This window comes from Microcaecilia unicolor, chromosome 7, assembly GCF_901765095.1.
Source record: "Microcaecilia unicolor chromosome 7, aMicUni1.1, whole genome shotgun sequence".
NCBI lineage: Eukaryota > Metazoa > Chordata > Amphibia > Gymnophiona > Siphonopidae > Microcaecilia > Microcaecilia unicolor.
In genome coordinates this window covers 199958409-199976289 of record NC_044037.1, presented here as the reverse complement: position 1 = coordinate 199976289, position 17881 = coordinate 199958409, and the positions used below count along the sequence as shown (strand labels likewise).

General features: G+C 42.2%; 1 protein-coding gene across 3 annotated transcripts in view; it reads right to left on the bottom strand.

Moving 5' to 3' along the window:
* HECW2 (HECT, C2 and WW domain containing E3 ubiquitin protein ligase 2) overlaps positions 1–17881 on the bottom strand; it is a 535594-nt gene that overhangs the window by 161481 nt on the left and 356232 nt on the right. For all 3 annotated transcript variants that reach the window (XM_030209455.1, XM_030209456.1, XM_030209457.1), the window contains one exon: positions 6651–6820. In XM_030209455.1, the coding sequence (XP_030065315.1) occupies positions 6651–6820 (170 nt within the window). The remainder of the gene's footprint in view (positions 1–6650; positions 6821–17881) is intronic.

The window sequence follows — 17881 nt, the reverse complement described above, 5'->3', positions numbered from 1 at the left end:
TTCAGCATTTCTGTTTCAGGTGAGTGAGCTCTTCAGAGTACTAGGGAGAATTTCGTACTGCCTCAACCTTTCTAGTAGAAATTGGAGCTATTTTATCCAGCACTGTTTTGACTTTAGTGTCCCAGACAGACAGACATTTTACTGATTCATGAGTTGGGATTTCAGGGGAGAGGGAGTCTTTTAACTCATTCCAGAAGCTGGATTCATTGATTTTCCCCCCTAGAGGTTATTTGTTTAAAAGGTTGATGTTTGGGCTGGCTTGTCATACAGATATTAATGGTGAAATCTGGTTGGTAGTGATCAGACCATGGTATAGGTTTCCACTTAGATGAGCCAATCAGACTGGTGGGATAGGAAGTAAGGAAATCCAATATATGGCCATATTAATGGGTTGAACCTTCTCTGAACATGGTAAGTTCATTTGTCTTCAAGAATGATTTGAAATTATAAACGCTGGTATCCGTATCATTCTCTATGTGTAAGTTTAGTAAGTTTAGATCTTCCAGGATAATTACTTTGGGAAATTGGAACATGATGGATGACATGACCTCCAATATAATAGGTTCGGTCTTGGCCCAGGCTCCTGGCAACTGGTAGATAAGGAGTAGAGCAATCTTTTCTCCATTTTTGTATCACATTTATATTTCTGTATATTTCCTATATTTCTATGCTTGTGCATAGCTCTCAAGATCCTGTATTACTTTTGAGATACTTAACAAAAATCTATTGCCTCTTCTTACCTCTCCACTCTGTTTTTCATCTCTCACTCCACTATCTACCTATGTCTCTCCCCAACTTCTTCCATCTTCTCTTTTCAACTTTAACTCCATCTCAGTTCCTTCTCAACTTCCTCTCAATCTCCACTGCCCTTATCCCATATCTTATTGTCTCTTTCCCCCAAGGCACCTTCCAATCTCCCGCTTTCCCATCACCACGTTCCCTGCCATTTTTCTATTTTCTCTTCTCCATCTCTTTTCCCTTCTCCTGTTGTCCACTTTTCCCTTCCTTTTCTCCCTCTCCATCTCTTTTCCTCTCCTCAACTGCACTTCTCCCCCACTTCTCCACTTTTTATCCCCTCTCTTTACAGCTCCTCTCATTCTTAATCATCTCTTCCTAGCCTAGAGAAACACAGTAGTGCCACTCTGCCTCCTGTATCTGTGCATTCTGTGTCTCCATGGTGTACATAATCATAGTAACATAGTAAATGACGGCAGATAAAGACCTGAATGGTCCATCCAGTCTGCCCAACAAGATAAACTCATTTCACACGGTATGTAATACTTTATATGTATACCCGAGTTTGATTTGTCCCTGCCTTTCTCAGGGCACAGACCGTAAAAGTCTGCCCAGCACTATTCCTGTGCTAAAAGTTCTGTAGCTAATGTCAAAGCCACTTAAAATTTACACTCCAGCCCCTCCATATCTATTCAGTCACGATCAGGGCACAGGCCGTAGAAGTCCCCCCTGCATCAGTTTTACTCTCCAAATACCGGCATCGCCACCCAATCTCCGTTAAGATTCCATAGATCCATTCCTTCTAAACAGGATTCCTTTGTGTTTATCCCATGCATGTTTGAATTCCATTACCGTTTTCATCTCCACCACCTCCCGCGGGAGGGCATTCCATGTATCTACCATCCTTGCCATGAAAAAATACTTCCTGACATTACTCCTGAGTCTGCCCCCCTTCAACCTCAATTCATGTCCTCTAGTTCTACCACCTTCCCGTCTGCGGATTAATACCTTTGATATATTTGAATGTCTGTATCATGTCACCCCTGTTTCTCCTTTCCTCCAAGGTATACATGTTCAAGTTGGCAAGTCTCTCCTCGTATCGTTTGCAACGCAAATCCCATACCATTTTTGTAGCTTTTTTTTTTTTGAAACCGTTTAGCAAGATACGGCCTCCAAAACTGAACACAATACTCCAACATTTAGAAGCCCAGCATAAAAGAACAGGGTCCCAATGGGATCTTCAAGCACCACGGGCAGCAAGATTACACTTAGATGATTTGCAAAACAAGAATTGGCATCTAGGCTGAGGCAACAGTTTTAAGTACAGAACAATAAAGACGGGAAAATGTTTGCACATAAGTTGCATAAAATGCAGATTAATAGAGTATATTTAGGATCAAAGTAAGAATGGTTCATGTTTAACTAATTCTCCTTTAATTAGAGAGAGATTCTGGAGCTATTATCAGGTTTTATATCAGAGAGACACCCGAATTTCTGATGAGCTTCCCTCTTTGACTCAAACCGAATGGGATAGTTTGGAAGGTACTATAACTATTAAGGAAATCCTCCAAGCTATGAAGTTCCTTCCTGATGGTAAGGCCCCTGGACTGGATGGCTTCACTGGTGAATTTTATAATGCCCTTACCAGAGATTTAGCCTCATTATTGCAGCAGGCCCTTACCTCATTAAGGGAAGGCTAGGCTTTGCCCTCAACCATGCTAGAAATGTGGATTCCTGTTTTGCCCAAACCACAAAAAGATTGGTTAAAATGTCAAATCAAATTGCCCCATTTCAATCTTCATTATAGAATCAAAATTCTGGCAAAGGTCTCAGCAAACAGATTATCTATAGCTGTTACTGACTTGACTCACACACCAAGGTTTATTGCTAGAAGACAGGTCTCCGATAATACCTAGAGAATGATAGATCTTTTGCATATAGGGAGGACTCACGTTTTCTCAGGTTGTTTAGTCACTATAGATGCCAAAAAGGCTTTTGATAGAGTCCACTGGGCATTTATGGATAGGGTCTTAGAAAAAGGGGCAGTGGGAACTTATTATAGGAAATAGGTACAAGCCTTGTGTCATGGTTAATGGGGGCCATTAGGGAAGGGCATGAGGCAGAGTTGTCCTCTCTCACCCCTGCTATTTGCACTGATCATGGAGCTATTTGCTTCAGCCATTTGGGCCAATGTTAACATCTCAGGAATTCAGGTGGGGGATATGGACTTTGCTTTATTGGGATCAGAAAAGGGGAGGGGCTTGGGAGTCCCAAATTTGATTTATTACTATAGGAACAGAATTTGGAGTGTGTTTTTGCTTACTTGCCCTTGAATTCTTGCTTTATTTTGATGTAGTTTTAGTTTTGCTCTGGCAGGCCCTTTATTGTTTTCATTGGGATAGTAGGAATAGGGGGAGTTGGTTTTGGGGGACGAGGGTGACGAAAAGTAAAAAAACTGTAAAAAAAAAATAGGTGACGGCTAAGTTGTTTCTTTGTCAGTTGCGTTGAGCCAGTTCTATTTGTGTCTCAGGGTGCAAGAAAATCATTAAGGGTATGATAAATAATATTTTATTCATGGTGGAAGTCGATCTCAAAAAGGTTCACTCGCTATGTTACTCTATTTTTATGCATACTGTTAATAAAGACCTCCTAAAATTAACAAAAAAAGAAAGAAAAAAGTGTTGCTTTTTTTGTTTGTATACTTTCTGTGTATGCTGTATTACCCTCTCTATTTCAGTTACTCATATAGCATTGCATTGTATAATACAAAAATTCCAGAAAGTGAGTCTCAAATATAGCTCATGCTATTTTTAATGACATTCTCAGTTAAGGGGATGGAGCTGGTCCAGAAGGCAACTACTGAAACGGTCAGTGATCTTCATCATAAAGTGTATGAGGACAGACTTAAAGATCTCAATATGAATACTTTGGGAGAGGAAACATATGATGGAGACATGTAAATACCTATGTGGTATAAATGCACTGGAAAAAGGAAGCTCTGGAATGAGGGGGCATAGAATGAAGGTGAACGAGGATAAACTCAGACATAACTGGATGAAATACTTTTTCATGAAAAGGTTGGTGACCCCTCCGAAGGGACACCACCTTGTAGTGGTGGAGGGGCTTCCGTGTTTCAATGACTCAGGGGGCTATGCTGAAGGGTTACCCAGATCAGACAGGCCTCTGAGGAGAAACCAGACAAAGAGTGTCCCAAACTAGGGACAGTGGAAAGATGGCGACCTGAAGCTCGTACACTCAACGGCCCAGCTGTCCTCTGAAGTTCTGTCTTTGTTTACTTGAAATTTCCTCTTGCATTTGCACTTACCTTAACTGAGAGGAAGGGGACGATGGGGGATCAGCCGCCAATGACCAGCGTTTTACTCCGTGTGCAGCAAGTGTGGGACTGCTGCGCGACGAGCTGCCCACAGATGATTGGGTTGATGAGTCCTTTGATTAGCCCCGGCGAAGGAGCATCGATGCTCTTGGACCTGGAAACAACTTCATCACTCCCGAGTCATTTAACCACCATGTCCAAAGGAGCGGAGGAGTGAGTTAGGAGTGTATGCTGAAACGGAAGTCGTTTACAGCTGAACCCATGTCGGTGGTGCCACTCCTAAACCCTTAAGAGCTATCAGCTTGGAGATTTTGGCTCCCGTGGAGGTTACATTGAATATCATCTGGAAGGCGGTCCAGGACCTAACGGTGGCAGTGCTTCAGATATAATCTTATTAGTGAGCCACATGGATAATCGAATCGAATCCTTTGAGAATGAAAAAATTGATACAGCAAATGAAGTTAAGATTTTGAAAATGATAATAGACCAGAAAAATCTGAACAAAATGAATATTATTACAGATGATTAATATCGAGATTGTTGTTTTCCCAGAGTTCCAGGTATGACTCCTAAAGTTTTTTTCTCTGAAATGATTCCTCTTAGTGTATTAATTCAAAAGGAGTGAAGCCTGTGAAACTGGGATTACCTTAATCAGTGGGAATTGGATTAGAGATTCAAGTGTTTGTATTGTTAAATAATTTCTGGTTTTAAAAGAGAAAAAAATGAAATCAGGTGTATTATTTCCACCAATATTGGACAATAAGTATGTTTCCAACGAAATTAATTGACTATACACCGTCTTGGGTTTGAAGAAGCCAACCAGACGATCAATGTGGAATAATGATTCAGATAAATAATAACTTGGGATAATCAGGTTAATACCACGTTTTCTTTGTTTACTGTTGTTTAATTGATCTCCTTGTCTTGTTTCACTCTCCCTATTTATTTTGTGGTCTAAGAAAGAGAAAGACTGTATATAATCCATTTATCTAGTTGAGATTGTTTTCCTCTAATATTATATTAATGTACAGTCATCTCTGTATTACTGTTTGCAAGTGACCCTTGTAAAATGAAAAATTATAAATAAATGATTTAAAAGAAAAGGTTGGTGAGTTTGTGGAAAGGCCTCCCAGTATCAGAATTCAAGAAAGCTTGGGCAAAGTACATAGGATCCCTAAGAGAGTGAAAGGGAGAGTAGATGGCATGGATGGGCAGACTGGATGGGCCATATGGTCTTCATCTGCCTACATTTTTCTATGTAAGCAAAAAAAGAGACCTGCGAAAATCAAAAGTATTAGCCTAGTTAACGATTATCTTAACTGAATAACTTACATCAGATCATTAACCTTTCAAAGTAGTATGAAGTAAATCATATAATAAGCATATTATGTCAAAATATATATACAAAAATATATTTAAAACGTAATTACACTCTCACCTAAAATAAATATACTATCCAAACTTTGGGATAATTGATTGCAAGGTTAAAAAAGTCATGACTATAAGGCTCAACTAAATGCTATTAACCCCCTTTCCCCTACTCTTAACATCCCTATAATCTTACTCATAAAGCCAAAATTACATAATTTACCATCAACATCATCATCATCAATAATTTGCTGAACTTCTATCAGTCTGCCTGACTCATCAAAGATGCTAAAATCTTTAATTAGAAGCAGTTTCTTCTATAGTGGGCATAGACTGACCACTGCAGGCTGAATTAGGCCCAGATATTCAGGGCTGGCACTTACCTGAATACCAGTATTGAATATCTGAGTGTTTGGAGGTGCCTGGAAGTTATCCAGATATGGATGATATTCAGTGCCATACCCAGATAGCAAACTGGGCATAGTTAGAACAGCATTATCCCCCAGATTCTATACAGTGCACCTCGAGTTACACGTACAATTCCGGTCGTAGTCCGATTAGCACATGCAACTTAATTATCATAACAAGCCAATCAGCGCCAACAGTTGCCACATAGCAAGCAATTATTGACACTAATTGGCATGAATTAGAATTTACGATCACAACTTTCTAAGCGTATTTGGTAAAGTGATGCATGTAAATTATAAGATGCAGATTGGAAAGGGGGCGTGGCCATGGGCAGGTCATGGACGTTTCTAAAAGCTATGCATGCTATTACAAAATACACCCACTCTGCGCTTAATGTAGGCATAAGTGCCCACAACTAAATTCAGTTGAGCGGACGGGTGCTAGGCCTATTCTATAAACTGTGCCTAACTTTAGGTATATATAGAATACACCTAGGCGTATTTTTTTTCGGCGCTGATTTTTAAGGTGCCACATATAGAATCTAGCCCTATATGCGGTCCAAAATGCCTGGTTAGCTCCAGGCCCCAGCACTGAATATATGAGGTACCAGGATAACTTCTGGATCTGCTCCAACTCCACCCCCAGACCACCTTGGCGCTAACCAGATAGTGCTACGGTGGTCAGCACTAATATTCAGTAACACTATCTGGTTAAGTGCTGCTGAAGATTAGCAGTTGGGATGGACAGAACAATTTAACAGTTAAACTGTGTTGAATTTAGAGCATATTCATAGAGTTCATCTTACCTCTCTATGCCAAACAGGGTTAGTTGTGTTGCTGATGATGGTAGACCTCCTTTCCCGACCATGATGAGCAAATGTGGGAAATGTGTTCTTCTTTCCAGGCTGAATGGACATTTTAAGGTAAGGATCGGGATTAAAAAACATCCCTTTCTTTAAGCCAACTGCCCGAATATCTTAAAAAAAAAAAAAAAAGAGAGAGAGAGAAAGAGAAAGGACAGAGAAACCATCCTGATCAAAAGAACCGATCAAGGTTGTTTAGTCATAATTTGATTTTTTGGGGGGGAGGGACCTGGGGTGGACTGGGTAGGCAACGCATTTCCTCTCCTCTCACCTCCCCCCCCCCCCCCCGATACTGCACTAATAATCTGACCTGCCAGCTGATGAGGTCCACTGCTCGAACTGCCCCAGTCCTTCCTCTGTAGCGAAGAAGTTGGTGGCCTCCTTTCTAACCACCATCAGCATTCCTCACACATGCTTAGTTTACAGCTGCTCCTCTAATTTGCTTGCTTGTTTTTTTATTTTTTTTATCATTCTCCTCATTTTATCATAGTCTCTTTTTTGGAAGTTAAATGCTAACATATTGGATTTCATGTGTACTTCCTCTAGATATTATATCAAATCTGCTTCTCTAAGGACTAGGTCTAGAATTGTTCCCCCTCTTGCTGGTTCCTGAACCAGCTGTTCCATAAAGCAGTCCTTGATTTCATCAAGGAATTTTACCTCCCCAGCATGCCCTGATATGTGCCATACCTGGTCATTTTGAGATGTTTTTCCAAGATTTTTGATTTTTTTTTTTTTCATTTAACATTTGAAGACTCAGAGGAAAAAAACAATCAAGGTCCACATTTTTCATAAATTTAGTCAATGCTGCTTCACTTTAATATTCATCCTCAAACCTTGTCATTATTATTGTCATTAGTAGGTAGAAATACCCTCTCAATATACATAATAAAGTCTTTAGAACTTTGGAGTCATTTTTCTCAGAATTTCTTTTTTATTTTGGACATTGATCATTTTTCAATCTGATCTTCATCATAATAAAAACATTTAAAATGCATATTATAATGTTCTAAGACATATTAATCAGCTTAGCATACTTTGGGGTCCGTTTACCAAGCTGTGGTAAAAAGGGCCCTGTGCTAGCGGTGGGGGCCCTTTTGTTTTTGCCGCACGCTGAGGCCCTTTAAAAAGCTGAAAATAGTCATGGCTGGGGGGATGGTTCTGTGGGTGAAAAATGTATGGTATGGGCTGTATGTTTATTGGAGTTTGAAGAGTGTTATTTTTGGAGTTATGGTTGTGAGTATAGAAGGGTGGTAGAGGGTGGTTGTGGGAGTGTAGGGTTTTGAAACCATTTCTATGTTTCTTTTGCTCAAGGTTTTTATAACCTGCAATTTTTGGATGGGAAAAATAATGGAAAAAATATGTGTAAGAAGCTTCTTACACATATTTTTTCCATCACCTAAAAAAGACCTAAAAACAAAACATTTTTTCCCATGGACACCCCTACTGTTGTAGCTTGCCTTGTTCTTAAAGTCAGCCTCTAGGAACCCAGTTGAAAACAAAACTTTCAACTTAACCTTCTTTTTCCTGTCAACAAATTAAAGATTACATAAACTAACACTGGATCAAAAAATCTCATAAAACTGTAACACTAGATCGAAAATAGAAGCTAACTTTTCCTTTACTTATTCGCTAAACTCTGAGAAGCTGAAGTTCCAAAGATTTGTCCAAGCAATTCTGGGAGCTACCCAGACAAAGGTTCATTTTTAAAAATGTTTACAGTTAAAAAGAAGCAGTGATTTGAGCATTCCAAGGGCATGGGTTTGGCTCAGCCAGATAACTCAAGCTGCAGACAACAGCTGTACTAAAATTAACTGGATATCTTGATATTGCTAAACTTAAGCATATTCAGCTGCACTTTATGTGCCAGGAATATGTAAGGGAAAATAACCTATGAGTTTTTAAAACCTATTCCCAGGGCTGCAGACTCATGGCTCCCTCTAAAGCCTGGTACATGTCCACCTGGAGTTACTGTTGACACTTCCTCCCTGCTGAGAATGCATATACTGCATTTAAAGCATTCTCTGCCTCAGCTGCCCTGGGGAATGCAAGACCTCATCTGGGAATCAAGCCCTACTACTCCATATGGAAACATGTAGTGCTGCCACCGAAGTAGAAAAAGTTTATTTTATAAATTAAGTCAGTTAAAGGCAGATTTTAGAAAGAACGAACAAATCAGAATTGAGATGTTCAGATTGGGACATGTCAGATTCTGGTAGTAATTTAGAAAAGCATCTGCAGACATGAGGCCTTTGCTAAAATACATGTAGGAATGGATGTGTATGTGCTGAGCACATGTGGAGTCAGCACACATTTTACAAGAGTCAATGTCTACAATATTAACATGGCAACATACATGTGTACTTTGGTATTTCAGAACAATCCAAATATAGGACGGCAAAATGTCTAATGTCTACGTAATCAATCATTGATTAAATAGGTATTTCAGAACATACACATGTATGCCTGACATTTTAGAAATCTACACATCTGTGTTTCTGCAAGCTATCAGTTGCCAGTATTGCATGGGGGGAGGGGGCATTAAAGGGGTGACTTTCCCTAATCCCTCCAGTAAAGTACTGCATAAAATGAGAACCTTTATGAAACCTAGAAATACCCAGGAGTCTTGTGTATTGAGGAATGCACATCTGTATTTTAGCCCTGGCCTAGTCCCACCCAAAACACAGTGTCTTGAACTATGCATATATTTGTGATTTGTTCTTTTTCACACTAGGAACACAGCCTAGTGCCTTGATCAAATCATCAATGACTTCTATACATGTCCAAGTGCCAAAACATACTAATTTTTTCATATCATACTTGCACTACTTGGATATTTTTAATATGTTCATAAAACAAAGAGGGGCATAATCGAACGGCGCTGGCCATTTCCGTGGCCGGCTCCGCAAATGGGCAGAGCCAACCATATTTTCGAAAAAGATGGCCGGCCATCTTTTTTTTCGATAATACAGTTGGGGCTGGCCAAATCTCGACATAAATGTTGAAATCGCCAGGTTTGAGATAGCCGGCATCGTTTTTCGCCGATAATAGAAACCGAGGTCGGCCATTTCAAAACCAGCCAAATCCAAGGCATTTGGTCGTGGGAGGTGCCAGCATTTGTAGTGCACTGGTCCCACTAACTGAATGTAAAAAGCCCTTCCCTTACCGATCTGGAAAGGAATGGGCATGCATGAAGGAAATTGCATGCAAATGAGCTGCTCGATATTAGCTCATTTGTACACGATTTCCTTCCTAAGGAGGAGAAGCTACGGCAGTTGAGGATGTCCAAAATATTCTATGAGAAGGACAGCCTTTGCTATGCCTCTGACACCCTTTTTATTTATTTATTTGGATTTTGGATCACAAGTAGCAGCAGTGGGATTTGAACTGGCCACCTCTAGATTGCAAGACCCATGCGCTAACCACTAGGCAACTGCCATTCCTCCACTCTACTCCACTCCCTTGAAATTTGGCCATCCCTGTGGGGGGGAGCAGTTGAGGACGTTCAAAATGTTTGAAAGAAGGACGTACATGCCTTTGTTATGCCTCCGCTGACATATATATCACTTAGTCACCTAGACTACTGCAACGCATTATACGCTGGCTGCAAATAACAAATAATCAAGAAACTTCAGACAGCTCAGAACACTGCAGCTAGACTCATATTCAGAAAAACAAAATAAGAAAGTGCGAAATCCCTACGAGAAGAGCTACACTGGCTCCCACTTAAAGAACGCATCACGTTCAAAATATGTACCCTAGTTCACAAAATCATTCACGGAGATGCCCCAGCCTACATGTCAGACCAGATAGACTTACCACCCAGGAATGCTAAAAAATCATCCCGCACATTCCTCAATCTTCACTTTCCCAACTGTAAAGGTCTAAAATACAAACTAACGCATACGTCAACCTTTTCCTACTTGAGCACACAATTCTAGAACGCATTGCCGCGCAGCCTGAAAACGATCTATGAATTAACTAACTTCCGCAAACTACTGAAGACCCATCTCTTCGACAAGGCATGCCACAAAGATCAACAAATGTGAACTTCTACACACATATCCAGAATTGTCTTATAATATTTGCTTGCTACATCATTATCATGTTTCATCATTATCATGTTACCCAATATCCTTATGTAATACTAAATGTATAGTCTCTTATATATTTCCACCATTCATGATGTATTGTAAGCCACATTGAGCCTGCAAAGAGGTGGGAAAATGTGGGATACAAATGCAATAAATAAATAAATATATACATACCCCCCAGGGTCCTGCATACTGCCCCCTCCCCCCACAGGGATGGCCAAATTTCAAGGGAGTGGAGGAGTGGCCTAGTGGTTAGAGCACTGGTCTTGCAATCTAGAGGTGGCCAGTTTAAATCCCACTGCTGCTACTTGTAATCTAAATAAATAAATAAAAAGGGTGGCAAAGGCATGGCTGTCCTTCTCACAGAAACATTTTGGACGTCCTCAACTGCCATTGCAGGGAAGGACGTCTTCAACTGCCGTCACAGGGACGGAGGCATAGCAAAGGACATATTCTAAAAAAAAAAAAAGACAAAAGTTTTTGAAGTTGTTTTTTTTTGGGTTGGGAGGTGGTTAGTGACCACTGGAGAAGTCAGGGGAGGTCATCCCCGATTCCCTCCATTGGTCATCTGTTCAGTTCGGGCACCTGTTTGATGCATGGTTGTGAAAAAAAATGGACCAAGTAAAGTCGGCCAAATGCTCGTCAGGGCCGCCCTTCTTTTTTCCATTATCGGCCGAGGGTGGCTATCTCTTAACCCTGCCCCTGTCCCGCCTTCACTACCCTGCCAACACGCCCCCTTGAACTTTCGCCGTCTCCACGACGGAAAGCAGTTGAAGCCAGCCAAAATCGGCTTTCAATTATGCCGATTTGTCCGGCGTTGGGAGAAGGGCGGCCATCTCCCGATTTGTGTCGGAAGATGGCCGCCCTTCTCTTTCGAAAATAAGCAAGAAAGTGTATCTCTTAAATACAAACATTAGGTAAACAGGACCCCTAACATGAATCATATTTACAAAGCTGCGTCAGGGCAAAGTCATCACTTTGGTGCCACTAAATCAATGATCCTGTTTAAGAGATAAGTGTTGTTTTATGAACTTCATATTAAAGATATCCAAGTAGTGCAAGTGGTATGTTTTAGCACTTGGACATATATTGAAGCTGATGATGATTTGAGAGAGGCACTAGGCTGTGTTCCTAGTGTAAAAAGAGCCACCTCCAAGGCTTCTGTACTTGTGATTCTACCACATACAGTGGTGGAAATAAGTATTTGATCCCTTGCTGATTTTGTAAGTTTGCCCACTGACAAAGACATGAGCAGCCCATAATTGAAGGGTAGGTTATTGGTAACAGTGAGAGATAGCACATCACAAATTAAATCCGGAAAATCACATTGTGGAAAGTATATGAATTTATTTGCATTCTGCAGAGGGAAATAAGTATTTAATCCCTCTGGCAAACAAGACCTAATACTTGGTGGCAAAACCCTTGTTGGCAAGCACAGCGGTCAGACGTCTTCTGTAGTTGATGATGAGGTTTGCACACATGTCAGGAGGAATTTTGGTCCACTCCTCTTTGCAGATCATCTCTAAATCATTAAGAGTTCTGGGCTGTCGCTTGGCAACTCGCAGCTTCAGCTCCCTCCATAAGTTTTCAATGGGATTAAGGTCTGGTGACTGGCTAGGCCACTCCATGACCCTAATGTGCTTCTTCCTGAGCCACTCCTTTGTTGCCTTGGCTGTATGTTTTGGGTCATTGTCGTGCTGGAAGACCCAGCCACGACCCATTTTTAAGGCCCTGGCGGAGGGAAGGAGGTTGTCACTCAGAATTGTACGGTACATGGCCCCATCCATTCTCCCATTGATGCGGTGAAGTAGTCCTGTGCCCTTAGCAGAGAAACACCCCCAAAACATAACATTTCCACCTCCATGCTTGACAGTGGGGACGGTGTTCTTTGGGTCATAGGCAGCATTTCTCTTCCTCCAAACACGGCGAGTTGAGTTCATGCCAAAGAGCTCAATTTTTGTCTCATCTGACCACAGCACCTTCTCCCAATCACTCTCGGCATCATCCAGGTGTTCACTGGCAAACTTCAGACGGGCCGTCACATGTGCCTTCCGGAGCAGGGGGACCTTGCGGGCACTGCAGGATTGCAATCCGTTATGTCGTAATGTGTTACCAATGGTTTTCGTGGTGACAGTGGTCCCAGCTGCCTTGAGATCATTGACAAGTTCCCCCCTTGTAGTTGTAGGCTGATTTCTAACCTTCCTCATGATCAAGGATACCCCACGAGGTGAGATTTTGCGTGGAGCCCCAGATCTTTGTCGATTGACAGTCATTTTGTACTTCTTCCATTTTCTTACTATGGCACCAACAGTTGTCTCCTTCTTGCCCAGCGTCTTACTGATGGTTTTGTAGCCCATTCCAGCCTTGTGCAGGTGTATGATCTTGTCCCTGACATCCTTAGACAGCTCCTTGCTCTTGGCCATTTTGTAGAGGTTAGAGTCTGACTGATTCACTGAGTCTGTAGACAGGTGTCTTTCATACAGGTGACCATTGCCGACAGCTGTCTGTCATGCAGGTAACGAGTTGATTTGGAGCATCTACCTGGTCTGTAGGGGCCAGATCTCTTACTGGTTGGTGGGGGATCAAATACTTATTTCCCTCTGCAGAATGCAAATAAATTCATATACTTTCCACAATGTGATTTTCCGGATTTAATTTGTGATGTGCTATCTCTCACTGTTACCAATAACCTACCCTTCAATTATGGGCTGCTCATGTCTTTGTCAGTGGGCAAACTTACAAAATCAGCAAGGGATCAAATACTTATTTCCACCACTGTACCTTTTCAGGACATTTCTCTGAGTAAGTGACATTATTTTGCTCTGTGCTTGATACCTTAAAGATTGGGTTTAAAAGAAGAATTGTAGGTTATTGATAAACAAAGAGCTCCTAGCTATCAGAGAACGAGTCCGTTCTGAGGCTACAGTAGCAGACTTGGAGAAGCTGAGGGACACAGAGAAGTACACAGAGGAGGACTACAGGGACATTGTAGAGAAGTCCCACCTCCAGTCTGCTCATAGGAGGGAAGTCTCTTCTAAAACGAGTGCATCACCCTGGTGAAGCTGGAAGTAATCATGTAGCCAGGACCAGCCCACCAGGGGATGCAATATCCTCTTGCACCGAGGATGTGTCTGTAGGAGCTTCTGCCCAGGAGGGAAGGGTTATTATGGCTGTTGTAGCTGGTGATTCGATTATTAGTCATGTAGATATCTGAGTGGCTCATGGACATGAGGATCGCCTGGTCACTTGCCTGCCTGGTGTGAAGGTGGTGGATTTCACATTTTACCTAGATAGGATTTTAGATAGTGCTAGGGAGGAGCCAGCTGTTTTGGTACATGTGGGAACCAATGGACTTAGGAAAATGTGGGAGGGAGGTTCTGGAAGCCAAATTTAGGCTCTTGGGTACAAAGCTCAAATCCAGAACCTCTAAGTTAGCATTTTCAGAAGTGTTCCCTATTCCATGTGAAGGGACCAAGAGACAGGCAGCGCTCCGGAGTCTCAATGCATGGATGAGGCGATGGTGCAGGGAGGAGGGTTTTACATCTGTAAGGAACTGGGCAACATTCTGCTGAGGTTCTGCCATTATGGTTTCTGATTAAGATGTTTCATATAATTCCCAATTTGTCTTGGCAAGGCTTGTTGTGCCTACAGAGAAACATCTGGAAATAAGGGGTCTGCCTGATTCTACCAACTACAGCTGGTGCTGATAAAGCTTGATAAAACCAGGTATGGCACAAGACTTGCTAGTCAGGAGGATCAAAGCCTCTTTCAAATCCTTGTATAAGGTCATAATGGCCTCTGAGCTCAAACAGTAACTGCTGAGATACATCTTTTAATAATAAGAATACCCTGCTGGCCACTGAGCATTTTTAACTGCAAGTAAAAAGAGCCTGTGGAGTTTTATATACCAAAATATTTTGCTAATAAGGTCTCTGTAAATAATTTTTCACTTAAATTCCCGTGCCTCTATTCAGTAGATGCTTCTTGTATAAAAGTACTTTTTAAAGCTCCATAAACATTACAAAAAAAAAGTAGGAGCAGCATGTTTTGAGTCTCAATGCATTTTCTAGAGAAAAAACTGCAACTTTAACATTAATGCCCCTTTAGACATACTGTAAACAGGCAAATCCCATCTTTTGGGAAGGAACTCCCCTCTGCCATCAGAACTTTGCCCTCTTCTCACATCCCCGAGGAGAAGTCCAGAAACAGCCTCTGGCAGGGCCGTGCCTAGGGTCTCTGGCGCCCCCCTGTAGACTATCAGTTGGTGCCCCCCCTGCAGACTATCAGTTGGCGGCGCCCCCCCCCCCCCCCCCCCCCGTGAAAATGATCGCTCACCACTTGCCACACTGACAGGAATTGTCAGCAATATTCTTAGAAACAAATTGCTATACATTGCAAAATAAGATAGCAGATGTAAATTCTCAAAGTGGACATATTCCAAACACTAAAATGAAAATAAAATGATTTTTTTCTACCTTTGTTGTCTGGTGACTTTCTTTTTCTGATCATGCTGGCCCAGTATCTGATTCTGCTGCTATCTGTCCTCTTAACTCCGTTTCCAGGGCTTCCTTTCCATTTATTTCTTTCCTTTCCTCCTTTCTTCTTCATTTCTGGTCCTCAGCTTCTGCCTATTTTCTTCATCCATGTGCAGTTTTTCTCCTCTCTTCCTTTTCCCTCATTTCATCTCCTTCATCTCTCTTCCCTCCCCTCTATGTCCAGCAATTTCTCCTCTCTCCCTGAGCCCTGCCCTCCCATCCATGCTCCTCTGTCCCCTGCCCCCTCCATTCATCCCTTTCCAGCAATTCCCCTCTCTCCCTGACCCCTGCCCTGCCCTCCCAATCCATGCCCATCCATGCTCCTCTGTCCCCTGCCCCCTCCATTCATCCTTTTCCAGCAATTCCCCTCGCTTCCTGAGCCCTGCCCCTCCCATCCATGCTCCTCTGTCACCCTCCATTAATCCCTATCCAGCAATTCCCCTCTCTCCCTTCCATGACCCCCCCTCGCATCCATGATCCTCTCTCTCCTCTCGCTCCCATGTCCCATCATGTCCCAGTTGGCCTGGCCTGGCCCGCCCTCTTCTCCCCTCCCCCTTCGCATCCATGCTCTCGTCTCTCCCCTGCCCTCCCGCTCCCATTGTTCAACTTCCAGCCCTCTTCTCCCCCCCCCCCAACATCCCCTTTCTTTTTTTTTCTTTTTAAATTTACCTCCGTGGCAGCGCAGCGTCATTGAAGGAGGTGGCGCTCCCGACGTCTCTAGCCTTCCCTTCGCTGTGTTCCGCCTTCTCCTGACGTCATTTCCTTGACATCAGAAGAAGGCGAAACACAGTGAAGGGAAGGCTAGAGACATCGGGAGCGCTGCCTCCTTCACTGACGCTGCGCTGCCACGGAGGTAAATTTAAAAAGAAAAAAAAAAGAAAAGGGATGTTGGGGGGGGGGGGGAGAAGAGGGCGGGAAGTTGAACAATGGGAGCGGGAGGGCGAGCGAGGTGAGCATGGTCTGGCGGCGCCCCCCAGAGGGAAGCGCCCCTCTGCCATGCTTACCTCACTTACCGTGTTGGCACGGCCCTGGCCTCTGGGGAAAGTGCTGAATAAACTTTATTGCATATATCAAATGATCAAGTTGAATGCAGAAGCTAAAGAGAGGATAAAGAAGCTTGTGCGTGTGTGGAGGAGCGATGAGAAATGGACCCAAAAAGAGGAGGAATGAAGGGGGCTGGAGTAGGGAGAAATAGGAACTCATCCTGAAGACTGTGTGCAGGTGGTGAAGGGGAAGTTGGGTGAGAGTGGGGTGTCTTCACGGGTTGTCTTCTGCATGCTGTTGGGGGTTAGCTGTGGTTGAAGGGATCGGGAGGGGGAGTGAGGAGGGAGAATAATGAGAATAATTTATGTAAGACTGTTTGAATGGGAATGATTGATCCTTTCCTATCAATGTTGGAGTTTCTTTTTGTAAAATTATTATTTTACTATGAACCACCTCTGACTTGTATTAGAAGGATGGCATATCAAGTGTTTTTAAACTATTAAACTTTTACCTCATTGAGGAATTAAATGTAGTGTAGTTTCTTGAATGAGCAAATAAATGAGGGCAAGGTGGGGGGTAACAAAGGGGAAATAAAAATGATAAAGGAGTTAAGTGTTGTCAGACTGTTGCATCAAAGACAACAGTGTGCTAGATGTCTGGATGTTATTTGAATTATAATTAAAAAATTTAAAAAGAAAGAAATGGAACAGCCCCATTTTCCCTCAATGACCTAACTCCACACCAAGTCTAACTAAGCTAGGTTCATCCATTTAAAAGTTATACGGGAAGCAGAACACACTAGAGAATGACACGGGGACAAAATCTGTCAATCTGACCCCCCCCCCCCCCCTGCATAATCCTCGGTTAGGATTTTATATTTAAATCATTGTATTAAAATATAAAAAGGAACAATATTCTGTACAACTGTCATTTATAAATCTCAAACAATAACATAGAACAAGGATCAACACCCCCTCCCCCTTCACAAACATGCCCTCTACTATTGGGAAAACTGAACAAGCCAAATTATTACAGAACATAGAAAATTCATGCTAACAGAATACCTCGGTCACACATACAGAACACAAATGCCAAATACAGAATAGCTGACCAAAAATAATAAACATAAATTAAATCAAAATCCCAAGAAGACACACCTTGCATGTGGTACAACACCAAAGAAATTGAAAGAGATGCATTTCCTCCTATACTGTGCAAAATATAAAGATCACACAGGCCAGCGATGCTGGATGAGTGCACTAGGGCATTAGTGGACTTATATGTTACTACATTTTTTAAGCAAGTTCCAGGTATCAATTTAATATACACATATAAATGGTAATTTCAGAAAGCTACTAGTTACACGTGGAGATCCATGCCACACAGAGATTTCAAGGGACATGGTTTGGGAATGCCATGTGCAGGGCAAAAATCTACATGTATATTCCCCATTTTAAAAAAGAAAATACACTTTTATGGGAAAAAAATTTCCCCACTGGGCTTTACACTAGCACAGGGGCATAGACAAGGCTCCTTTTTACGAAGCAGCGCTACTGATTAG